Genomic DNA, 27,578 nt, shown 5'->3' with positions numbered 1-27,578 from the left:
AAATAATTTCTTACTAACTACATATACGTAGTTAAATTTTCCTTGTCAGTCATATGTGTTTGACGCTAAGAAGTTCTACATGAGCCATGTCAGACATATATTTGATAGAAGAAGAAAAGTTTTAATATTGAGCGATATCAGTCATATATGTGTGACATAAAAAATAGTGTTTTTTCTAGAAATTTCGACAAAATTTTTGTCTTTCTTTGATACATTAAATTTCCAAGATACAAGATTTTGAGATTTATTAGATGACAAGATTTCCTAGATTTATTAGATTTTAATTATCTAATAAAGTTACCGCGGCAAATGTAAAAAAAATTCTGTTTTTTATGGATTATCTTTAAGATTTGTTTAATAATTTAATTAATAGTAGTTCTAGTTAATAAAATAAGGCGATCATAATGAAAATCTATTTTAAATTCATATTTTCTATAATAATATTATTATTATTAAGCTTATTTTATTTTACTGGGATTTAATAAGACTGGGATGGCTCATGACTATTTCTTATTAGTTAGTGATTTATTATGAAAAATTTACTAAAAATTTTCGTTTTCAATTTATTATATATGAAAGGATATAGTTCATTTAATTCAAATTAATAAGTTGAAGAATGGAATTAATATGCTAAAATTGAAAAAGATATATAATAGATGATTTGATAAAATCGGTTTTTAATTTTAGTGCTAATATTTATGTTTTCTATAATAATAATAATAATAATCCTTTAATAGAGATTTTTTATTTTTAAGGTCATCAACTCTCCTGATAAAAAATGGAAATAACTTAATCATTATTTATAAGATATTATTTAATAAGTAAATAGTTAAAATTATATAATTGTGAATTTTATATCGAACGGAAAAACAACTACTGAGTTGTTTTTTCCAACATGCCCCCTTGTAGTATACAATGTCCTTTTTGTACCGACTATTGTAAATTCATCAAATTTATTGAATGTCCTTTACTGGACAGTTGTCAATAAAAGAGATAATAATAATAAAAAAATCATCTTGAATCTTAAAAAAAATTGGTGTAAAACGATAATTTATTTAAATTAAAATTATTATTAATTTAAAATCTTTGAAATTTATTAGGATTATTTTAAATATTGATTTTTAATTTTAATCCTAATATTTGTATTTTCTATAATAATTATTATGATTAGTCTAAATTTAAGTAGTGAATAAATCGTAATATATAGTTTCTTACTGTTTAGTAACTTACTATATATTTTTTTTAATTTACCGTTTTTAATATATTATGTATTAAAAAATTACAGCCCAAAATTATGAATTTCTTATTGAATTCCAAATTCGATTTAATCATCTTAAATCTATTATCACCAATTATTTATCAATTATCCCACGTGGCAGTTTTTCCAGCGCCTTCCAATTATTTTCCAGAGCAAGACAATTTTCTTTACGCAAAATATTACAAATTTATCATGAAGGCAAAAAGGTATATGTTTTTGTTTTCGTTAAATCCGGAGGTCAATTGTAATACTAAGGATACAAAGTGTGTAAACAAGTCAAGGGAATAAGTTGGCACAAATTATTCACAAGGGCTTCCGGGTATTATTACTTTTTTGACGAGTTTCGAATTAATTCAAACTTTCACGAGATAATATTATTATATTATATATATATATATATATATATATATATATATATATATATATCGTAACTTAAATAAAAATAAAAAAACATTATGTCCTTTATTACTTCTTTATTACTATCTTTATCTCCAAATCGATTCCATGTTGGAATAGCATTTAAATAATCACAAAAATAATTACTCTATTCATATTATATATCAACAGCTCACGTGATCAACTGAATAAATAATATTTATTCTAATTATATTGACTAATTCTTCTACGAATTAAAGTTTCATTTTACGAATGAATTATCACATAAGTAATTTCCTAATACATATGATTACCAAAAATAAATACAATATTTTTAATAAAATAATTTAAAAATATAAGATATACACATTGAATTTTAACGTTATTGTCGAACATTACAATAACCATTTAATGATATACAATAATTGCACAATTTTCTAATTATATGATTTTTTGTAATTGCTTTTACTCATATTAGTTAAATATCACTTAAAGAACCATTATATTATGTAAACAACTATTCTTCACATTACAAGGTATAATATTTCACATTGAATAACATGCTTTTAGATTCACTATTTCGTGCTTTAATTTTTTATGAATTATATTCAGAAGGATTCAATCAGAGGCATCAAACTTGTGGCCCAATAATATTAAATTACTGATCATATCATATTAAATTAACGATTCTTTGTAAAGACTTCCTTACTTTAAATTCGCGAATTAATTCATATCAATTAATAGTTGACATTACATAGGCATTTATATTTATTATCTTATGAAATAAATTTCCGATTAATGAATATTTACAATCCAAACATTGGTAATGTTATATTTATAAATATTCCTCTTTTGCACATGATTAACTTATTATCCAGTTTCTAAAGATAAATATATTCTATATTTCTAATAGAATAAATATATTCTATATTTTTTATTTATTCGAAAATAGTGCAAGCTTTTAAGGGTTAATTTATGCATCTAATTAATGCACAACCGTAATTTAAATTTAAAAGATTATGCGAATTAGTTAGATTACTATAATGAAAATTCAAAAATTTGTTGGGTTTTATTTAAATATTAGACGCGCCAGGAATGTATTCTTTTGAAATTAGGCCAATGAACCTGATTTTAAAAATAAATTTTTATTAATCATGTAAGTGGTCCTGCCAACTTTCAACTTGATTAATAATAAGTAAACATAAACAAATTTATAGGTTTTTTAGAAATTTCATTTAGATCTCGTATATATTTGAATTTAGATTCTACTATAAAATTTAAAATCTGTTTCTAATATTTATTACTAATATTAATGAATATATATAATATATTGGACGTATCTATGATCACTAAAATAAATTTAAAACGTTGTCTAATATTTATGTGTATCTACTACTACGTTAAAATTAGCGTTAATACTATTAAACGTATTATTAAGTAATAAATAAAAATTAAATAAAATTTCATAAATTTTTAAAGAATTTCTTTGATCAAAATAGCATTTTTGAGAACTAGATTATGATGGAAATTCAATTTAACATAAGTATAATCCAGTATAATCTTTCCTTGCGGCGCTTTTAAATGAAATATCTCAAATGCCATTTGAAACTCCGATTCTTAATAAAATTTAATTTTTTCTTACCTTCACTTATTTATTCGCTGTAAAAGAAGTTTACTGCTCTGTTTATGTCGTAGTCGGCGGCTAAAATGACTCTAATAAGAGTCTCATTGCTCGGAGCATCTCCTACGATGTCGCGAATTAAAGCCAAACAGGACTCCAAATGTTCGTCGGAATCATTACTCAAAGAATCCAATGAGAGAATAGACTGAAAATAAAAAGCAGTAGGAATAAATAGACAATATTAGAAAAAAATCTAAAACTCATACCACAAATACTCTTATACTTACAGAGTGGTCTCCGTGTAACATCATTTCTTCTAAATCTCCAAAAGTGTCCCTTTCTTGAACTTGCGATTGCATATTCATGCTATCTGAGCGTGTACATCTAGGTGGAGAAGGTGGCATACAAGGCATTCTGTTTGAAAATGAAAAAAGCAATAAAAATTTAGGAAAAATATAATTGTGAATGTCGAAGAAAAAAATTCCATATTGTCTGATCTAGTGTTAAAAAAAGTCCAGTATACTTTCTTAATTTATTTACCTATCCCTAAATTTATTTGCCCTTCGTGATGGTGTTTTCCATTTAACAAATTCCGCGGTTTCATTCTGCAAATCTTCAGACAACTTTTTGAATAGATCACTGTTCATCAAAGTAGGATTAATAGCTATATATTCTAAACAAGTTGCTTTTAAAGCCTCTAAAAAATAAAATACAACAATTAATAAAGAGATTCATTTTATTCATGTTTTATTTAATTTACCTGCATTAATTTGATCTGAAATGCTTAGCAAGAAAATAGCTGAATCGTCATCCACTCCAGTGATTAATATAAATTCTGTTATTTTCTTTAGTTCATCCACTTCATAACGATCTGCTAATAACATTAGTTCTGATAATGCATCCTGATTTGAAATACAAGTTTGGCTGACACCATTTCCATATAAATAATGCAAAAACTCTTTGAAAACGTTTGGACTTGTATCATATATTACTATTTTTCTGAAATAAATATTAAATAAAAATATAATAATAATTATTTTATCAAAATCATAATGCAATAATCATTGGCAGATAAATATTTATTAAGAAAAAGAGCCCCATGACAAAATTAATTGTTATTTAATTAATCTTTAGTTTATTTTAGTTAATTTTATAAAAAAACATTATGATAGTATATTTCAAATTCTAATACCTGTTTCTATCTTCAATCATTCCAGACAGTAATGCTCGCCGGAACCAAGGGCATCTGGCAGCTACAATAACACGGTGTGCATATATTACAATGGCTTCTGGTGAATTTAAATTTGATTCTATAGGACAGGGAATTTCTGTGAAAAAGATTAAGTAAGTTAAAGATGCTTGGTACATATTTATATTAATTGTTATACCTGATAAAGGAGACTTATCTTCCCTCGTAGAGACTATTATAAACTCCATGTCTGTGTGCATCTCATTGTATAATAACCTAGTAATTTTTCTAGCTAACATGCTATGATCGGAGCTTGGTGAGGTAAGCAAATATTCACCTAAAACTAACTGTAAAAAATTGAAATAACATTTATATTTGTTGAAAATAATAATAGCATGTGCTAGAAGGTTTTCATACTTGGCAGTTTAATTCTGGTTGATTTTTATTTCTATTTCCGGACCAGCTTGTTTTTGAAGAGCTTTCAAACAACATATTGCTTGTTGAGTCATTATCCTTACTCTCGAGTTTTGGTTTCAGAATGCCTAAGGATTTCATAATTTGTGTGAATCTCTCCCTTTGCATTATAAAGCACATCTGAAAATAACATTAAGTTATATTTTTATACTTAAAATTAGCTTTCATATGTAATAAACCTGTTCAGTAAGTTTTTCTGCAATATCCACATTTGTAATTATTCTTTGCAATATTCCAGCCTATAAAAATTTTAATTATGAATACTATGATATTACAAAATCTATAAATAATTTCTAGTTACCACTGTGGTAGTAGTCAATTTGAATCCAAAATTAAATTCATATGGGTCATATTTATCATCCAAAGTAGAAATAACTTCTTGAAGTCTTACAATAAATAATGGAAACTCTTCACTAATCATATCAAAATTGTGTGTGACTGCTCTGTACTGCTCATTTTGACTCATTTCATCAAAACATTCCCTGAAATAATTATTTTAATCAAAGATACTATTTTGTTTTACTTTTAAGTTAAAAATTATCACCTTTTATCAATTCCATAAAGCATTAAGTAAGTAATTTTGCTGTGAAGTATTTTCAATATAGTCAATTCATTATATCCATAATCACATTTATTTCGAGAAATAACTTTAGACCTGCTTGCGCCTTCAGATGTTGACTCTGCTTCAACAATCTAAAATATGATAAATATGAATGATTATTTTGAATATTGATTTCAAAACATTCTAACAATGATTAACATGAAAACCATCATGCAAATTGCTGATGCATTTATGTTTGGTGTACATTAATAATAAATTTTAAATATGCCACACTGAATAACATATACTAACATTTAATATAAAAATCAAAATGTGATTAAATATATATTTCATCGTGATAAAGTGTATAAGTTAGACCCTAAGACCTAATACAGTGTCATATGCAGTCTAATAAATATGAATACATTTAATCAAGTGTTTACATGAATATACAGTATGTTTGTGCATATGAATTACTAACATATCACTCTACTAGCAATTTCTACTAAAACTCACTTCAATTAATTTCTCCACAGCCAGTTTGGCATGTGCAAAAACTGTTGTAAAACTGTTGAGGAAACCCTCAATCTATAAAGAATTTTTTCATCATAAAAACTTTTACTTTCTTACATGTGTATACTCACATTTTAACTGACCTCAGGAATAACATACTGAGCGAGCTCTTGTTTATGAGAAGGTGATAATGTTTTGAACGAGTCCCATGCGCATTTTAAGCCCTTGTATAATAATTTGACAAATGTAGGAAATAAATTAAAAGCATATCGTAATATTGCATGTCTGTCCAACGTATGCAAATTGTTGCAGTTGATTTTTAAATCTAAACAAAGTTCTAGAAAATGAGCACAAGCTGGAAATAGAAATATATACTACATTATGAGCTCTTCTAGGTTTAATCAGCAAATAATTATGTTTTATACCTATTGCAATTTCTTTCATTCCATTTTTGAATGCGTGACACAATTGAATAGGTGTCTGTGAGTCTTTGCATGTTAAATTATCTATACATTGCGTAAGACATATATACATATCCATAATAATACTCTCTATACCTAAAATATACAAAATAATGTACAAAATTAAATAATAACTTAACAAATAATATTTTTTGCATTTCAAAATCAACATATTATATTTTATAACTTACGATATTTTATTTCCATGTTAGTTATGAACATCTTGCAGCTTTCTGCTAATGACGTCAGAACTGGAGCCTTTTCTGCTAATTTTATAATCTACAAATGAAAAAATAAATAAAATAAAAACACATTTATAGAATTTCTCAAAAATAATTACCTCTTGGCAAACATCTATTGATATATCACTATGTAAGCAATTACAATATGCCCAATGAAGAATAGTTTTCAAAACAGGCGATGATAGTCCATCAAGGCTTATAAATCTATTAGCATTTCCACAAAGACCGGATAGTCTTAAGACAACGGAGTGTACATTAAACTAAGAATATAAATATAGAAAAGACCAATTTAAGTACAATTATTTCATCTTCTGAAAAATGTTTTAATAGCTAACCTTTGTATTATCATCAGCAATAATTGTTAAATCAGAAAAGAATTCTTCCTGAAAAGCTGTAACGAATGAAAAAGGCTGTTCTGATGTCTGATAGCATACAGGGCGCTCTGGTAATTTTGTGCAGAATAAAGTACATGATGGAGATTGACTTGTTATTGAAAAGCAATCATCAAATGTGCCTTTTTGTATCTAAAATAAAAAAAATCTTTATTTATACACATAAATTGATATAAGATGAATCATTATTAGAATACATACAATAAAATCTGTTACAAATTTCTCATCTTTAGAAAATTCTATCCGCTGTATTCCATCAAAATTACATATTTCATAAGAATCACATTCTAATAGAGGTAGAGAAGTTTCTGTTGATTGTTTTGGATTATCCCACGCTCCCAACATATAATCATTAACAAAGAATATAACGTCACCAGCTTCATCCAAGCTAAACTTTACACTGAAATTGTAAAAGAATAAAAAAAATACCAATTAATAATTGAAATAAAAATGAAGTAAATTGAATAGCTAAAGCTATAATATAAATTAGACTGTGTATCAAAATTTACAAACCTTTCTAGAATAACATCTAATCCATTTGAAGCATTTGCTTTCGAAACCTACAAAATTGCATTTTTTAAATATCCTTGAACATATAATAAATAATTTCATTTAATCTTACTTTCCATGTTCCGAGAAATAATTTACTATCCATAATTATATCATACCAATTTAATATACATTAAATTTAGAAAATTTCTTAAATACAGTAATCATTTGCTAATATCCTGATTGATCCTGATCATATCATAATCTGATCAGGTACTAAATAAAATGTATACGATCATGATTTCCAAAATATACCATAAAATATATGGATCGAACGTCGCTAATTAAATATTCAATTAACTTCAATAAAATGTTGACAAAATTATGTAACTCCAAAAGTCAAAACATTGAAAACATATAGATCATGGTAGAATAGGTGGGAAACAAGGATAACGGTAAGGATATTGGCTGAGAAACAAAAAAGCTTCACAAAGGCGCGGTAAGGTTGTGAAGTTGTGCACAATGGAGACGGAACTGATAAAATAACAGAAAAACAAAAACATAAAAATGTCAGTGACTTCTCACGGTGGCGTTTGACAGATTCCATTCAAACTTATGTGCTTGTTAGAAGTTAAAGTGTGTTTTTGTGACTTAAGTAAGTACAAAATTGTACAAAATAATTATTTTTATTTTAAAGAAAAGTGTTGGGCACAATTCTAAACAAATATTTGTTAAATACATTTCCAACACATTGTGATATTGATTTAAGTCCAAAACAATTTTTAATACATACATTTGTTGCTTTAAACAGCAAAATTGAATTAGAAATGTCAAACGTCAAACATGAAACGTCAAAATTGAGGACGGCTGTTTTCAGGTTAAAAATGTGTTTTAAAATTGTGAATTAATTAAATAAATGTTTAATAATTAAGTGGAATAGCTCGGGTTTAGTTCATCTTTTCTTACTTTTTTAAAACTATTCAAAATCGGAAATATTTCAAAAAAGGTAACAAGCAAATAAGTGTATTAATTAGTGTATTAATTTTTATGTTAAGAATAGTTAATATAAGTCGTTATTCTCAATATTTACATCATAAATGGGGCAAAAAATAATGCTCTTTTGCTCTTTTGAATCATAAGTGCCATTAATTAAATTTAATTGATCAAATAAAAATTATTTGTTTGTCTAATGTTACTAAAATATTTATGAAGTTTGCACAAAATTAAATTACCTGTAATTTTTTTTAACATTTGATACTTCTACAGAAACGCGATATGCTTTAAAATGTCATTTTTAGCGAGCTAACAGTACATGTACTGCAGTTTATTTCAGTAACTGCAGTTATGTCCTACATGATTTATAAATTATATATTAAAATTATTAAAACTATAGTCTACTATGGAATGTTTTATTCATGTTTTTTTAAACACATTTTACTAAATTTGAAGTTCTTTTGCATATTTTAATTAATTTTTATAATTGGCAATATGAGTGTTTGGGACATTTTTTACATTTTGTCAAATACCTTGGAAATTTAGTTTCGGACACTTTTATTTGTTTATTTTAGTATAAACTAGATAAAATTTATTAACTTCGCTGTGGAGTTAGAACATTTTTTTACATTTTGTCAAATAACATGGAAATTTTGTTCTAAACATTCAGAATTTTTTTATCAGTCTAAACTAGATAAAATTTACTCAAATTTAATATAAATTATTATATGCACTTAAATATTGAAATTTCCAATGAAACTAGCAGACCTTAATATTTTTCTAATTTTCAATATTTGGTTGTAGGACATTTTTTCACATTAGGTATGTCAAATATTTTGAAAATTTTATTCCGGACACATAAACTAGATTAAATTTGCTAGAATTTAGTATAAATTGTTATATGCACGTAATTAAATCTATAGTTTTTCATAATTATCAAATATTAGTTCAAAATATTAAATTCAGGTGGCGCATTTTGACCTTGACACTTTATTTATTTACATTAGTGAAAACTAGATAAAACTTACTAAAATTTAGTGCAAACTAGTATATATATTTGGATACTAAAATTTCGTATAATTTTTAACTGAAACGCGAATTTGTGTCTGTGTACATTTTATCAAACAACTTGAAAATTTTATTCTAGGCATTTCAATGTATCCATATTAGTAAAAAATAGATAAAATTTAGATTTATAATTACTAAACCATATTACAAACATAGACTGCTATTCATGCTTTTTTTAAACCCATTCTACTCAATTTGAAAATGATACCAAATTATTCGATCATAATAAATGATATATTCTACAAATTCATTTGAAGTTGAATCCATGGACTATCTATGCATTTTCTAAACTTTGGAAATGATCCTATTTTAGATGCATATCCTTAGAATAAATTTTGATTCTTATTACAGATGCCTATGACTTATAGGAATGCCTTAAAAGGAACCTTACAACCACTAATTGGACAAAATCTTTTTGCTAGAAAGGACAAAATTATCCTGTTTGATGAGCTTTCAGGGCGTGTATCATCAACCAAACAACGAAAACTTTGGTTGCAACATCGTAATTTTAGCAAAAAAAATAGATTTGTTTTCGCAATTTTCGAAATGTTTTGACTGATTCCAAAAGATTTTGGGACGCTGATTTCAAAAATGCTATCCGTTTTCGGATAAATCTACATACACCTCGCGAAAAATCGAAATCTTTAGTTGGAAAATCGAGTTTTTTTTTAAAAAAAACGACTTTGTTTTGCGATTTTCAAAATGTTTTGATTGGTTTTGATTGATTTTGGGACGCTGATTTCGAAAATATTATCCGTTTTTGGATAAATCCACATACATCCCCCGAAAATCGAAATCTTTGGTTGCTAAATCAAAATTTTACTAATAAAATGAAATTTTTTTTTTGTAATTTTCAAAATGTTTTGACGGATTCTGATAGTTTTCGAGGTGCTGATACCGAATATGGAATCAGTTTTTGGGAAAAAAAAATTTTCTGCCCCTGTTACCAAATTGAAGTTTGAAAAATTGCCAACTTTGAAGCTGATTTTAAATATGAAGACGATGATAAATTTGTAATTTTTTTGGTTTGGTATAAAGATTGTACTTTAGTCTACACAATGCATTCATTAAAATTATTAATTTCATTCATTAAGGGCCTTAAAATTGCATTTAAAGTCACGATTTTGGCCAATTTTGGCTGCCCCTGAAAAACCGGTTTTTTTAGTAAAATTAAAAAAAAATTAAATTACACCAAAGTATGTTTGGTTTACAGCTAACCAGGCGTAAATACGAATTTGTTAAAAATTATCATCTTTCTATTATTTCTTATATTATATTATATATATATATATATATATATATATATATATATATATATATATATATATATATATACATATATATATATATTTTGTAATACTCTCACTCAATAAATATAATTATTTATCTATATGTCTTATTTATTTACATAGTTAGAAAAATTGGTTTTACATTTTTTTCATATAAATGGGGTTCGAACTGGCGAACCTCGAATTGTTATTCTGGCCTGAACCGTATCTTAACAACCTCGGCCATTCGCACAATTGGCACACAACTTTTTTAGGAAGCTTATATCTTTCATTGTCAAAATAAGTCTTTATATTTTTACAAATAGAGGAGGGTTCTTTATAACCAATTGGCCGAGATCGTTAAGTTGCCACTACGGTTGCTCATTGTTTCTCGGTTCAAATCCCCAAGATGCTTGAAAATTCGAATATCTAGTTTTTCATAAATATCAAATATTAGTTCAAAATATTAAATTCAGGTGTCGCATTTCGACCTTGACACTTAGTAAATTTCTGAAAAACCAAAAACTCAAGTTTCGCACTTGACTGTAAGAGAGATACATAGAGAAAAAAAAAAAAAAGAGGAAGCACTGGGGAAAGAGAGGGGTAGAGGCAGATGATGAATAAGAGAGATGTGTATGATACATATTCTTTATTAAAAATCAACATTAATACAATATGAGAATAAAAATAACTTTTATCATCAATAACTTAAATAGCCGAGCGGTTTAAGTGACCGCATACTCGGTGAAATCGCTCTGGAGGCAGGCACAAGGTGAGACGGATCGAGTCCAGCTGAAGGCGACGACGACCAACACGGAAGCAGAAAAAATGGAACAGTGCTGGTGGCTGGCTGTTGGCGAGCGCAAAGGGTCCTGAAACGAACACACCAAGTGATGGTCAACCTGAGGTCCATGATGCGAGAGGTTACACGCAGGGAGACACATTGCGGAAGATGCATGCCGGATCCAAAAATCTACCGAAAAACCACAACATGAAAAAAAATGAAAAAAAATGGAAAAAAATGGGAAAAGAAGGGGAGGAGGAGGGGAAGGGGAGGTGGAGGGACCTAAAAAAACCCCCCTAAGTCCCAGATGAATTTTTCTCTTTTCTGTTCAATGCTGAAACTTTTTTATGTTTTTTAGTGTTCCCTCACACCAATTCCCAAAGCCAACACTCGAATGAAATGAGGTCAACGTTGAAATTTTCACAACGAGAAAAAATTACTGGGACTTAGTTAAAATTTTTAACTTTGTCCCAATAAAATTTTCTCGTTGTGAAATATTCAATGTGAGCCTCATTCATTCGAATGTTGGCTTTGGGATAATACAGCATGCATAAATAACTCGTCTGTCTTAATTGAAAAGGTTTCAGAAAATTTGGACTTAGAAAAAAAAATTATCTGAAAAAACTTAGAAAATAAAAATTATTCGAAAGAATTATAATCAGAAAATTTGGACTTAGAAAAAAAAAATATCTGAAAGGACTTAAAAAAAAAAATTATTCGAAAGAAATATAATCAAAAAATTTGGACTTATAAAAAAAAAAATTATTCGAGAGAATTATTTAATTAATCGATGAAATGAAATCATATTTTCACATTAAAATCGTTTATACGACTTGATAAAACATGTGAAACCTTTACAATTAATCGAGACAAAAAAACAAATATAGCTGACTTGAATAATATACAAATTATTGGAAAAAGCCAAAAAAGAAATTTGATAAAACTTGTAAAATGAAATAATAAAAAATATTCAAATGTAAACATTAACTACTTCAAAACTGTTTAAATCTGATTGTTATCCTATAGAAATTGAGTTAAATAATTTTTACAACTTGATTCGAATAATAATCTTGTAAACAAAATTATGTTTTGTCTAATCATTCAAGTCAACTCTTTGAAACTTTGATTGCTAACACTCGAATGAAATGAGGTCCACGCTGAAATTTTCACAATGAGAAAAAATTACTGGGACTTGCCCCAATAAAATTTTCTCGTTATGAAATATTCAATGTGGTTCTCATTCATTCGAGTGTTGGCTTTGGGATGACATAGCATGCAAAATTAACTCGTCTGTCTTAATCGAAAAGGTTTTAAAAAATTTGGACTTAGAAAAAAAATGATCTGAAAGGACTTAGAAAAAAAATTATTCGAAAGAATTATTTAATTAATCGATGAAATGAAGTGATATTAATCAAATCAAAATTGTTTATATGACTTGATAAAACATGTGAAACCTTTACAATTAATCACAAACGTAGTAACAAATGTAGTTGACTTGAATAATATACAAATTATTGGAAAAAGCTATAAAAGAAATTCAATAAAAGATGTGAAATGAAATAATAAAAAATATTCAAATGTGAACATTAAAAACTTCAAGACTGTTTAAATCTGATTATTATCCTTTAGAAATTGAGTTAAATAATTTTTACAACTTGAATCGAATAATAAACTTGTTAACAAAATTATGTTTTGTCTAATCATTCAAGTCAACTCTTTGAAACTTTGATTGCATGTCTTGATCAAAATTGTTTTTATCAATAAAAGAATAAAAATCTATCATTTAGCTATGCAGCAATATAATTGAATAAATTTAAAATAAAACTACAGTAAAAGACTTTTAAAAGCTGCATTTAATTAACAATTTGGTAAGTTGTATTGACTATTTAAAATATTTTGATCAAAACCAACAATCGTGTTATCCATAAATAAGAATGTACATGCAGACAATGTCGCTACAGGGAAAACACATGATTCTTGATACTAGAAATGTAATTTTAAAAATTGTTTCCGTAGAATAATGAACAAGAGGTGTTAGAACAAAGTAAATTTGTAATTTGTAATTTGTAACAAAACACCATCTATTTAAGGGTTACATAAGGAGGGGTGCTAGGGCTACTTCAACGAACAAGTAATCAATGCATTCAAAAAGCTGTATTGGTTAACTAATAATTTGGTAACAAAAATTTAATATAAATAATAATTCTGAATTCCACACAAAATCTGCTATTCATAGAACAAAAAATTTGTGATTGACTATTTATGGAATTGTAATATAATAAATTACTTTCAATGTAATTGATACATACGAGAAGTACAAATTTTATTGTTTAATATTGATTTAAAACATATATAAAAGGCACTTGTATAAATAAATAAAAAAAAAGACTGAATCAACATGTTTTCCCCATAACAAATTAAATAAGAACTTAAGTCTTTTACACATATATCTGCCAAATTAATTTAAAATCTTTTATTCGCATAATTATATACGTTGAACAAAAAATAGATTGTATAAGGTATACTATGTAAAAAATGATATTGACTCAAATATTATGATATAAACAATATTTTCAGCAGATATATGTATATAATTATATTCCACTAAAATATATACAGACTGCTTTATAAATGATATTGAATAACGTGACAAGTTCTCAAGGCACCTTCAAATTAATTTTCATTTATTAATTTCATTTAATATGAAAAACAAGCATTAAATACATAATTAATAAGAAATATTATTGATACAAACATAAAAAATAGCATGTAACACAAACTCGGTCAATAATTGTAAACTCCTTTCAGAACATAAATTATAAGTAATATCTTTTTATGAAATTCTATTGAAATTATAGTTTCACTAAAGATGACAAACAATATTGTGTTGGAGTAAATATTTTCAAAATCATTTGACTGCTTTAAATTCAAAATTAAGAAAAACTTAATTCATATATATATTATATTATATTATATACATATATAAGTTAAATATTGAATATTTAAAACACTATAGGTGCAACAGATCTAGTACGATAAATATCTGTATATTTCTAGAAAAATATTCTTTGACTCGATATGTATAAAACATGCTTTGCACTTACATTGTTAGATATCCTCTGCAACAGCTCCCAAAACATTGGGTCATTACTGGAACCACCTCTGGAGCATCTGCCAGAAATCTCAAGTACTCAACACAAAATCACTAAAGAACCAGTACATAACTTTAGTCTTTTACAAGTCTATTTGACCTGTAGCTATTGTCCGAGTAAAATCTTTACACAATACACGACACAAAACTTATATTAGAGACTTTCGTGAATTTAGAATTCAATAAAAACAGATATGTTGTAGAAGTACTTAAGTATAACCTACAAAAGCACATATATAAATTATACTATTGATAATTGCATGAATATAATTAAAGGATACATTGGCGCTGTAAATAAATTGTACTCAAGTATAACGTACAAAAACACATATATGAATTATAATATTGATAATTGCATGTATATAATTGAAGGATACATTGGCGCTGTGAAAAAATTGTTTAATTATAAAATTGATTTAAAATGGAGACCCTGAAAGAGATACTTATCAAACTATTCAAGGTACACCTAGGTACTTCGACAACACACCCAATTTTTTTACTTTTTATGAACATTTTGCGATGAATTTCCTGTATCATTATTATCTGCTAAATTAATTAACGAGTTGATGTACAAATTAACAGAATCCAATCAAAGATTTAATTAAAAAGTCTTAATTAACGCATGTTAATTCACGAAAATTTCTTTGACAATCGAAGCGTGTCAAAAAGTCTGTGTCAAAAGTGTCAAAAAGTCTGTGCCCACTTGTACAATTTAAAGCGCGAAATTCAAATAGAAATTTAAAACATTGTAAAATTCACCTATTTGAATATATACGGTAGAAGGCAATGTGTATAGTCTTTATACAGTAAAAAGCAAAGTCTTTAGATATGTGATAGATACATTTTTATATAAAAAATTGTAGATTTGAAATATGCTTTTTATCTTATATATTCATAACACATATCCAAAGACTATACACATTGCCGTGAAATCATAAAAGATAAATGATGAGAATATGTAAGAAATATGAATTACAGCAAATGTCTAACCTAAAAATGCACGTTTTACATCAAAACAAATATTAGTTGACAGCAAATATAGATAAATAAGCATAAACAGCAAATTCAACTCATAAATGTGTCATCGCCACATCCGGGTCGTCAAGTTTCACTTAAAATCCGCTAGAGGAGAGCTTGCCCGTTGGCCATATAATATTTAAATTCATTTTCAGAATGCGCAAAGTTGTCTATGGTGACTATTGTAGCGTAGCCTATCTATAGCCAACCGAGCATATTTATTCTATGCTGCTTGTTTTGTTTTATAATTTGGAAGCGAAGCACAGGATAACTGCATAGTGACGAAAAGCACTTCGAGCTTACTAAGTTTTATTCAGTGTAATCGGTCTGTAAAAACATTTTATCCTTTATATATAGATGAAAATGGATGATTCCATAAAACGTGAAGATTCTATGGAAAGAGAACGCGATCGATCCAGACGCGGCGACCGGCCAAGCAGGTTCAGTGATGCTACGCGCGATAAAAGTAGAGATCGGGAAGAACGCAGGCGAAAGGATTTTAAGCGTTTGTATGTCTCAAATATCCCATACGAATATCGATGGCAGGAACTAAAGGATTTATTCCGCGAAAAGGTATATAATTTTGTTTTTAGCCACTGTTCTGGATTGCTGCTCAAACTTTCCCCTATCTTGGAAAATGGCGGCTATAATTGTTTACTCTCAATTTAACGCACTTATAAGTTTCTCTAGAACATTTTATATGTTTATGGTGGAATTAGTTGTCTTTGATTTCTATATTCGTCGCATTACTGAGTTGTTAATATTGCATATTGGAAATATTTTTTTAAGTCTCAGAAGTTCACTTTATGAGTTTGCCAGTTATCCAAACAGTAAATTGCCTTCTATTTGTCTTGAATGTAAAAGGATAAAGGGCTACTGGAATGGGGAAGCTATTTAGCATCAAGCTCATTACTATATGATTCCTATTTCTATCTTTGTTGTTCATAATTTTGAAATAATGTTTTTTCTCTGGAATCCAAAAAATAAGAACAATTTGATTTTGGTTATCTGGTTATGATCTTTTTATCATTTATATTGCTCAGGTGGGAGAGGTTGCGTTTGTAGAGCTTTTCTATGATGAAAATGAAAAATCTCGGGGATGCGGAATTGTTGAATTTTCCAATGACCAGTTGGGAGAAAAGGCTTTGGATGTCATGCAAGGCTATGAAATTAAAGGTCGCAAGCTGAAATTGAAAGAGGATGATAGTAAGTGAAATTTATAAAATGTATAGGGGTTCCTGTATCAATTTTCTCAACTTTATTTCCTCTACATGATGCTCTTGATTTTTTTGGAAACAATTTTGCAGCTAAAATTATAGTCATGTAATGTTTTCTTTATAAATCAGACGCTGGAAAGAGATAAGCATGGTTTCATTATAAAAGGAGGGAGACACCGGAATGATGACAGGCGTCCTGATTTGCGAGATGAAATAAGAAGGTTAGTCATCAGAGTAATTGTATAATGAAACTGTAGAGGAATTGAATTATTGTTATTTCTGCCACTGCAGGTCTGGCTACAATGATCGTCTCTCAAATGATATTCCAAGAAGTACACCCAACTTTAACACATATGGTTTGAGTTTGTCTTTCCTTGAAAGCTTGGAAATTAAAGAACCTCTACAGAGTAGAGTTTTTGTTGCTAATGTAAGTTTGGAATTTTGTCGATTCTTTCTCAAATTGGTTAGAAACTCAATTGTTCAAAGTGCTGAATCTTGTATGTTTTTTTTTATTGTATATCATTGCTTTATTTCCTGTTTCATTGATTTGAACAGTTTTTTTATTTGTTCGTTCCATATGCCTTGCTGATTTCAGTTGGACTACAAAGTAGATGCAAAGAAGCTGAGGGAGGTTTTTAGACTGCCGGTAAGTTCAGAATGTCGACTTATCTGTTGATAAAGATGGAAATAGTCGAGGGTTTGCTGTGATCGAGTTTGATCACCCTGTAGAATCTGTTCAGGCAATTTCTATGTTTGATCATCAAGCATTGTATGATCGTAGAATGACCGTTCGTATGGACAGAGCAGTTGAAAAATTGGATCATTCACGTTTGCCTGAAGGCTTGAAGGGAATTGGTCAAGGTTTAGGCCCTAATGGAGAGCCTTTAAGAGATGTTGCATACATTTGCCAAATAATAGCAGTAATAACACTACATCAAATTCTGCACCTCCTCCAGTTGCTAACAACCCAATTGGCAATTCTATTCCGCAAGGGCTTAATCTTGCAGCATTAAGTAATGTTGTTGGGGGAAATCTTGCTGGTCTAGGGACTATTCAAAGCCTTGCGGGAAGTTTAGGTGCACTATCAAACCCCCTACTGTCTTTAGGTGGAGGAGATTTAGGTAATTTAGGTATTAATAATTCCAACTTGAATGCTTTGAATACAACAGCAGGGGCTATGAATGTGTCTAATAACATGGCAAGTGGAAATCTTGCTGAACTTAACAGTTTGTCCTCCACACAAAACACTCAACAAATGTCTTCATATAATAGAGACAATGCATACAACCAGAACTCATCCCTGAATAATGCAGGATACTTGAGTACAAGTTATCCCATTAGGGATTCTTACAATTCAAATCAGCTGGATTCATATGGAACTACAGACTTATACAAGAATTCTAATAAAATGAGTGGACAGGATGGAGGAAACAGATCTAGCAGCAATATACTTTCTGTCACAGATACCCTTATGATAAGCAATGTAAGTAAAAAGTGTATATTTATATTTTACAGTTACTAAACTATTTTTAACATTTCAGTTGCCAGCTAATTGCACATGGCAAGATCTACGTGCAAAATTCAGGGATCTCATGGAATTGAGAATGTAGAGATGCGTGGAAAAGATTCAGGACTCATCAGGTTACAAACGAAGCCCAAGCCGCAAGAGCTTACAGTATCCTTTTAGTAAACCATAAGATACCAGATACACAAAAATGTTAGATTTAGTAAAAGCTTTCCTTAAACTTACATAATTCAGAATCAATGACGGAACAAGATTTGTGGGGAAAATCTGCACATATCCTATTATTAAGCTAAGTAAAAAAAAATTTTTATTCTAGAATATGTTCTTTTTAATGTAACCAATGAAATATTTGTATGTAACCAATAAATACTTCATATGTAAGTCTTTTATGTAGATTTTTTTGGTGGAATATATGCACAAATAAATTAGGTTTGAACTATTTTTTTGTGGCATATGCAGTTGATTAAAAACTTGAATTGTATACAGAAATCTAATCTTATTATGGTTAAATAACATGCATTAATTTACTTTAATTTTTAATAAATAATTAACTGCAGCATTGCATTCCACAAAACACCCATCACAATATACAATAAAAGGAATAGAATTCGAATATAAATTAGAAGAATAGAATAGAAATTCTTTAGTAAAATACCTTTCTTAACTTACAACATTTTGTGGAAAAAATCTGCACGTAGCTATTATTAAAAAATTTCTTATAGAATGTTTTGTTTTTTTTTAATAGATTTACAGTGTAACATTGTACTTTATTTTAGAATGTCAGCTAATAAATATTTAATATGTAAGTTTGTTTATGAACCTTAAATTGTTTGGTTTGTCAAATATATGCATAAATTTAATTATGTTTGAACTAATTTGATATATATATGTCAAGTGTAGTTGGCATCTAAACTTTAATTGTATGCAGAATTTTTTTTTGAAACTTTACTATGGTTCAATAACATGCATTAATTTACTTTTATTCCTAGTGCAAAGAAATCAATAATTAATTACCTGCAGCACTGCATTTTGCAAAACACTCATAGCATTATTTGTTTAGAACCATGTAATTATAATTTGGCCTTTTACCCACAATTATTATATTACAACGCTGGCCTGAAATTGAATGTAAAAACAAAATTTGAAATTATAACATTTATAATGGTTTTTTATACATAATTACACTATATTTATGTCTATGTCAACTTGTCTTATATTGAAGTTTGTTTTGACACATCAAATTGATTTCAAATTTAATGATAATTATATTTATTTCATCATTCTAAGAATAAAGACAAGCCCATGCATCACATTATTAAACAGGTGCTTTTTGTACAAGCTTAAACCAATGGCCACATTCACATCTTCTTGGGGAATTCTGAAATAAAATATAATTGATGCAATAAGTCTTATTTACTTAAAGAAAGAATTACTTAAGTTTAGCAGTATTTACCTGGTGCAACCACATCCATTTCACTGCTGTGGCGTCTTCTTCACCTGGAAAGAAAACAAAATTTAGATTAAAAACTGCGTAATAGTTATTAGTAATTTAAATTTTAAAAAATACATGTTAAAATTGCAATTGCACTGATAACTAAAGAAAACATGTTAGGTTATAAGTAATTTTAAACAAAGAACTGATAGAAAATTTAATTTTCTAAACAAAATGATTATTATTATTGATTAAGAATATAAAAATACTGAAATTTACAGTGCTAGTAAACAACTTGATGTATTCTAGACATTCTAGCCAAGACTTACATATGCATCCCACAATGCGAGACTCGAAAGCTGATGGGATTAAATTAGGTTCTTGTTGTGTCCCAGCATTTCTTTTGATTACTTTCATATCGAAGGGATCGTCATTGCCTGCAGCAATAGCTTGGAGTTCCCTTTTCTCAATACCCGTTGCATGTTCCATGATGTCAGGCATCACTAAAAAGATAATTGTTGAAATTTTCATAATTTATCATGAAATTGAATCGCCATGTTGTCAATTTAAGATCAACATGTCTAGATTTTGTATGAAGCAATAAACTTAAGACCAATATTTAGGTTCTACAGTTGTTTAAATAAATGAATATCATAGTATTCATAAGTATTTTATGTTATATACTAAATAATGAAGTAACAATATTACGTAACACAAATTTCTGAAAACTACAGATTTTTTTACTTGGCACTCGGGTCCAAAAATTAATACTTACTTTTACAGTATCTGGCCACAGACATTCCGACATTGCGGTTAATTGTATTTAAAGCGATTTTTCCACACAACGAAGCCATTTTGACGGCACACCAAAGTGTTATTTTACGACTTTTATTTCTTTGCCAAGAATAAATCGATCAGTAGCTCCAACCTTAGCAAATAAATGTCAGATGTTACGATTGTTTTAATGGTACTCCTGCAACTTGATCGCGGGATTTATGAAAATTTTATATAGATATAAATATATATTATACAGGTTAATATGGCCTAGATGTCGTAGTTCTTATGAAAATTGGATATATAAATAAATATATTGATTTTTCCATCATATATATGGCCTAGCTGCCTTAGTTTGTATGGGAAATGGATATATAAATGTATATATTGATTTATACCTGATTATATATGGCTTAGCTGCCTTAGTTTGTATGGGAAATGAATATATACATGTATATTAATTTATACATGATTATATTTGATCGGCTGGCGAAGTAGTTTGTATGGGCAATGGATAGATAAATGTATATATGGATATTTCTCCTAAGCCGGAGAAAATAGCCTTATATAGCGTATAAAGGATCCAATAAGATTTCTAGATTCATAGAAGCGATTGAATGCAGCGGCCTCTATGCAAAATAGTTCCCAATTCGTGAGGAACTACTGTCAAGTTGAATCAAGGGTAGGAAGAGCCGACATCGAAAAGAAACAAAAAGCTATACACGATTTATATATGTTTTTTCCATCATATATATATACTAGCTACTGCCTAGTTTGCATGGGAATTGGATATATACATGTATATATTGATTTATACATGATTATATATGGCGTAGCTTATATGGAAAATAGATATATAAATGTATATATTGATTTATACATAATTATATATGGCCTAGCTGCTTTAGTTTGTGTGGGAAATGGATATATAAATGTATATATCAATTTATACATGATTATATATGGCCTAGCTGCCTTAGTTTGTATGGGAAATGGATATATAAATGTATATATGATTTATACATGATTATATATGGCCTAGCTGCTTTAGTTTGTATGGAAATGGATATATAAATGTATATATTGATTTATACATGATTATATATGGCCTAGCTGCTTTAGTCTGTATGGGAAATGTATATATAAATGTATATATTGATATTCCTTCAGAACCGGGACCATAATTATATATCTAAGGGCGTATAAAGCGATATATGAATGTATATATTGATATTCCTTCAAAACCGGGACCATAATTATATATCTAGTAGCGTATAAAGCGATATATAAATGTATATATTGATATTTCTCTAAAGCCGGGACCATAATTATACATCTAAGGGCGTATAAAGCGACATATGAATGTATATATTGATATTCCTTCAAAACCGGGACGATACTTATATATCTAAGGGCGTATAAAGCGATATATAAATGTATATATTGATATTTCTCCTAAGCCGGGACCATAATTATATATAATAGGGTAAAAAGGAATCCAATAAGATCCCTAAGTTTCTACTGCGATTGCATGCAGCGCCTCTATGCAAAATTGTTCCCAGTTTTTGAGGAACTAACATTTGACAGTTCTTGCGTAAAAAGGAATCCAATAAGATTCCCGTGATTCTAAGGCGAATGCATGCAGCGCCTCTATGCAAAATTGTTCCCAGTTCTCATGGAACTACGTAGTGACTACCGGGTTCATATGGTTCTGTGTTAGATGGCGCCACCGACCCGTACGTCAAACGTTTCATAAGAGAATATGAATTCAAATCTATTATGGCGGGCTGTTTGAAAATCGAAAATACAAAGGTGTATATTTATTTATATACCCGTAGCTGCGGTTTTGTCTTCATAGTTAGTATGTAAATTGAATATATAAATCTATATGTTGATTATCATAATTGAGTGATATCAGATCAACTTGTATGAAATAGTAAATACACATACTAATATGTGTTTCCATAGTGATAATTTTTATTTGTTTGTTTCTTTTATCTGATTAAAAAATCTCCCCAAAAACATATTTTATCAACACACTTTATATAATTTTATAAATACTTAATTCGAAAATGAGTCAAAACTTTATTGAAAGTGTTGGTTCCAAAAATATTCTGCCTCATAAATCTGAAAGTAAAGCCGATTGTATAAGAAGACTTACTCACTTGTATCTAAATGATAAAAATATAAGAATTATTGTAAGTGTAAATCATATTTATTTTAATTTAAATTTAATTCTGATAATAAAATAAATATATATATTATTTTAAAGGGGAGACATATCGGTTTGCATGAATTTATCAGTGTTATATCTTCAAAATAATTTAATTTTAAAATTGATAATCTTGGCGGAGCACCGACAATAAAACAATTATATTTACAAGGTTTTATAAAAATTAATTATGATAATATTGTATACTTTTACTCTTTAATTGACATGCATTATATTGTAATACAGGTAATCTTATAACTAAATTAGAAAACTTAGAATCATTGATTCATTTGGAAAAACTATATATAGGACATAATAAAATAAGTGTCTTAGAAGGTTTAGAACATAATCTATTGCTTAAGGAACTGCATATTCAAAGACAAATATTGAATCCAGGTAGCTCAATGTGCTTTGATCCACGAACCATGTACTGCCTTAATGTGAGCCATTTATGTTTTAATAAACTATGCTACTCTATACTCTAAATTATAAAAAATATCATTTACCTCTAAGAATCTTCGGCTGATAGATGTCTCAGGAACAGGTATAAATTCAATATTGCCCTTGAAACCATTTGCAAAAGTTGGAAGTTCTTCGAGCAAATGATAATTTCTTTCCAAGTGCTGATGATTTTGTTGAATGCTTGCAATCTTGGTTATATTTAAAAGAGGCTGAATTTAAGAGATGCCCAGCCACAAAACTTAGGCGATATAAAGATACCATAATTGGCAATTCACATAGATTAGGTACTAATTGATTTATTCTGCATTTCATTAATAATTTGACTTTCACTTAATTACTTTTAACTTTGATACATTCTCATATTATTCACCCTTTTCTGACAGAAATGCTCGATGGCAAGCCAGTTTCTCAAATATCCAGGGTGAGCTTAAACAAACTTTTGGAAAACCAAGCAAAGGCCAAAATTAGAGCCAAACAACAGTCACATGAAAAATACCAAGATTTAAGAAAATCCCTCTGTGAAGATAATATTGAAACCTATATTAATATGAATGCAGAAGATTTCAATGAGTTGCCAAATAATTCTTCATATATATCTTGGAACAGCTGTAAGTCCATTAAATACCTCTTAATATTATGTTAAAACTCTGTATTATTTAGTCTATTTATCACCATTAGTGCCAAGTAATGAATTGCCAGGATTTTTACGCCAACAGTTAAGAGGCAGTGCAAGGACTATCGCTCCAAAATTTAATAAATATTAACACTATGCTCTTACTAACATTTTTGTAAATTTAAATTCTATGACATAAAAATACAAATGAAATCAATAGTGTTATTATTAAACATTCAATCAAATTAAAATGTTTTATTATTAAGCTTTAAATAAATGTTTTTTACATACATGTGTGCATATATGCATTCATCATATATATATATATATATATATATATATATATATATATATATATATATATATATATATATATATATATATATGCAAATATGATCTTATCTAAAATCTTATTATAGACATTGTATATTAAGCTTTTTTTCTCATATGTCTGCTCTCGAATATTCATTTATTGAACAAACTCTATTTCCATAGAATAAATAATGTTTTCTTCTCGGGTAACATATATTTGTATTTTTCTTTGATGACTTATTAGATTTATTTACAATCTTTACAATAAATATCTTTCTTTTTAAAAATGTATCATTAATTTGATCGAATTGAATTCGTTTAGTAAAGTAAAGCAACTCTGTGTTTTCAAATGTGGAATGTTTGTTCAATGTATTTTATTCTTTTTAATTTAAATATGTGAAAAATTTTGCTAAATATTTTGGAGAGTAGATGAGTGTACTGAATTATATTTCAGTACTAAATAAGTTACAAATTAGATATCTAGCACAACGAAAGCCATCAAGGAAATATATAATAGCAAAATTTAATGCATATATTTAAATTATACATATTTTGAAAGGCAGTGGTTTTAATTTAAGATATTATCTAAAATTGTTTGCTTATTTACTTTAAAAATATAAATAAAATACTTATTATCATACAAAAATGTTTCTTTGCAAAACGTAAAAAAGTTTGCAGCATATTTTTAATAGCTGATTGAATAAACCATCAAGTTTAAATATAAATAATTAGTATGTTTTTAAATATATCTTAACTTTCATCATTTCACTGGATCAAACATTTTTAAAAATATTCTCTTATTATATATAATCTGGAATACTAATTTTATAATCTTTATATAAAATATTTATAATTAAAAAATATAACAAAAGAGATCCCTAACACTAGTGAAAAATAAAATATATTAATATATAAGTGATCAAATATTTATAATTTCAAATAAAAATAATGTTGTATGTATATTTTACTTATTTATAAATGAACAGGTCATAAAATGACAAGCATGAATAGACAATGAAATATATTTTGAAGAATAAGATAAAAATCTTATATTAGTATTCGATTGTATGTATATTTATAACAAAATATACATTTAAATTATTTGTGACTAAATTAAAATTTTCTTGTTTCATATTTAAAATCTTGTTAAATATTTAAATTCACGTGCAACCTGCAAAAAAAATATTTACAGGTATAGATTTTTGTCTCGGTATAGCATTTAATCTCAATTGTGAAAATAATCATTTGGGAGAAAATTAATTAATCAGTGATTAATTGATTTTGATCACTTATTTGTTTTGTGTTTCTTTGTCAAAATCTCCTTTGATTGAAAGCAGTGATTGTAGAAGAAGTAAGTATTTAGGTACTAAAAAAGACTTACTAATTTTTACTTACTAATAATTCCTCTCTATTGGGGTGCCGCCTGTTGTTGTATTTCAATTTTTTCAACAGTCATGTCTGGATTCATAGCAGTTGCTTCCTGAATTGCTTCAGCCAAGGCTCTGTCGTGGTCGATTGGATCACCATCACTCTGTATCGTTATTGTTTGTTCCACTCTGGTTTCTACTACTCCGTCCTTTTCAGTTTTATACTATATAGAAAGATTAGATTAAAATAAAGGTAACAAATAGAAAATAAGAATTCGATTATGCTCTTTTTCCATCTTGGCAAATAATTTAAAGGTAATTTTAGTTCTTTTACCGTGACTGTTTCGACGGTCCTCGTTTTGGAACTGATGGTTTGGGATGATACAATTCTCCGGTGACAATGTAACCTTCACCATCTTCTCCTAGGACACTCTGCGAGAGATTCTGTAGAAACTATTGGCACACCTCCTATAACTCCTGAGTTCTCGATGGATCAATGTCTTGGGTACCAGATACATTAGATTTCACAAGAGAACCGTCCTGTGGAGTTAAACATATATATCAAATAAAAAATAATAAGTTCTAGGTTGGTTTACTTAATGATTTAGCCAGTGCTAAATACAATTGAGAGCATAATCTCAAATATGTCGGAAAAATCATGCAAGCTTAAAAAATGATATGAGCTTTCCAACTTGCATACAACAATGTCCATGCTAAAAGGGAGCTTCAACTCTTACCTGATCATGTTACACAAAGTATAAATTATAAAATTAAAAATATAACTAGTAATATGATAACAATAGTAAAACCAATATATTCCTCAAAGGCTAATCATATTTTATCAATAATAATTTTCTTAATTACCTGTGGTAATGAGGAATCAAAATCAATAGGTGTACCAGAGTCACCACTGCTGGACGATGTAATGCTTCCTCTTCGATTGAACTGCGTTTTGTGTTTTTTGTATTACACACAAATAGCACATGCAGATCAAACCAGAAATGCACACATAAAAACATGCAAACAAAAAATAGGAAATGATAAATTAAATGAAAAAAAAAATTAAACTTTATCTGAACAAAAGTTATAAAATGTTTACCTTGGGTAAATGATCCCCATGATAAGAATTAATGATATTAGGTGATAATAATTAGAAAATTATGTTGTAAACGTTAAATTCCATTGTTATGATCATGTTATGTATAAAAGTTGATAATAATAGGTATTTTATCTATACTGAATACTTCATTCATTAAGGTGACCATACCCGTGTTTTTCCAAAAGCAATATTTGTCCCGGATTTAGATCTTTTGTCCAGGATTGTCACGGTTTTTTGAAAATTAATAGGTAAATCAACAAAAATTATGAAGATAAACCAAAATGGGCTAATTTTGTCAAAATAATTATGAAGAAAATTGAATAGAATTTTATACAAGGCTCAAAAGCGATAAAACATATAGATCGAAAAATATAAGATATAATATAATATATTAGATGAAAAAGTATTAAATATAATCAAACTAGTGGGGCGCATGACATCGTGCCTTAAGGCAAATTGCTGGAACTTCCCGTACCAAAAATTATTTTTTTTTAACATTTTTGAAACAAATTTATTCTGAAAAATTAGATTTTTGATAAACTATAAATTTTTGACAAAAATTTACTTTTTTTGAAAAAAAGAATTTTTGAAGAAAAGTGTTTTTTGAAATATTTTGGGAATTTTGAACTTTTTTGAAAGCAATCGTATTGCTTAAACTGCATAGAGACAAAATATCGAAGCGCGTAAGCGCCGCGCCGCCGTCTAACGGATAAGCATTGGTACGGAACC

General features: G+C 27.9%; 5 protein-coding genes across 5 annotated transcripts; 2 read left to right on the top strand and 3 right to left on the bottom strand.

The window, feature by feature from the left end:
• Positions 1–3,285: 3,285 nt before the first annotated feature.
• Positions 3,286–7,721, bottom strand: LOC113383210. Its single transcript, XM_026621455.1, has 19 exons — positions 7,689–7,721; positions 7,580–7,626; positions 7,268–7,466; positions 7,010–7,198; positions 6,773–6,934; positions 6,624–6,711; positions 6,397–6,528; positions 6,115–6,326; positions 5,975–6,046; positions 5,462–5,610; positions 5,219–5,399; positions 5,097–5,156; positions 4,861–5,037; positions 4,643–4,790; positions 4,447–4,582; positions 4,015–4,253; positions 3,795–3,951; positions 3,542–3,668; positions 3,286–3,459 (listed from the first exon to the last, which is right to left on the bottom strand). The coding sequence occupies exons 1-19, from the start codon at positions 7,719–7,721 to the stop codon at positions 3,286–3,288; spliced, it is 2,682 nt and encodes an 893-aa protein (XP_026477240.1).
• A 3,863-nt stretch (positions 7,722–11,584) lies between these two features.
• LOC113383209 lies at positions 11,585–14,903 on the bottom strand. Its single transcript, XM_026621454.1, has 2 exons — positions 14,773–14,903; positions 11,585–11,857 (listed from the first exon to the last, which is right to left on the bottom strand). The coding sequence occupies exons 1-2, from the start codon at positions 14,806–14,808 to the stop codon at positions 11,585–11,587; spliced, it is 309 nt and encodes a 102-aa protein (XP_026477239.1). The 5' UTR covers positions 14,809–14,903.
• Positions 14,904–16,005: 1,102 nt separating this feature from the next.
• On the top strand, positions 16,006–18,671 carry LOC113382915 (myelin expression factor 2-like). Its single transcript, XM_026621164.1, is given in 8 exon segments — positions 16,006–16,409; positions 16,880–17,046; positions 17,194–17,274; positions 17,345–17,480; positions 17,649–17,701; positions 17,703–17,950; positions 17,953–18,536; positions 18,595–18,671. Coding segments are annotated over 8 exon segments (1,554 nt in total). The 5' UTR covers positions 16,006–16,193; the 3' UTR covers positions 18,664–18,671.
• Positions 18,672–19,798: 1,127 nt separating this feature from the next.
• On the bottom strand, positions 19,799–20,939 carry LOC113382970 (cytochrome c oxidase subunit 5B, mitochondrial-like). Its single transcript, XM_026621228.1, has 4 exons — positions 20,786–20,939; positions 20,340–20,513; positions 20,032–20,075; positions 19,799–19,956 (listed from the first exon to the last, which is right to left on the bottom strand). The coding sequence occupies exons 1-4, from the start codon at positions 20,862–20,864 to the stop codon at positions 19,894–19,896; spliced, it is 360 nt and encodes a 119-aa protein (XP_026477013.1). The 5' UTR covers positions 20,865–20,939; the 3' UTR covers positions 19,799–19,893.
• A 1,917-nt stretch (positions 20,940–22,856) lies between these two features.
• Positions 22,857–24,222, top strand: LOC113383206 (protein phosphatase 1 regulatory subunit 42-like). Its single transcript, XM_026621452.1, has 5 exons — positions 22,857–22,917; positions 23,243–23,436; positions 23,580–23,742; positions 23,842–24,066; positions 24,119–24,222. The coding sequence occupies exons 1-5, from the start codon at positions 22,857–22,859 to the stop codon at positions 24,220–24,222; spliced, it is 747 nt and encodes a 248-aa protein (XP_026477237.1).
• The last annotated feature ends 3,356 nt before the right edge of the window (positions 24,223–27,578 follow it).

This window comes from Ctenocephalides felis, unplaced genomic scaffold, assembly GCF_003426905.1.
Source record: "Ctenocephalides felis isolate EL2017-DRISC unplaced genomic scaffold, ASM342690v1 CF-g0.4_SCAFFOLD_03570, whole genome shotgun sequence".
Classification (NCBI taxonomy): domain Eukaryota; kingdom Metazoa; phylum Arthropoda; class Insecta; order Siphonaptera; family Pulicidae; genus Ctenocephalides; species Ctenocephalides felis.
Note: the sequence above shows the minus strand (reverse complement) of the source record. Positions and strands in the feature narration are given on the sequence as shown.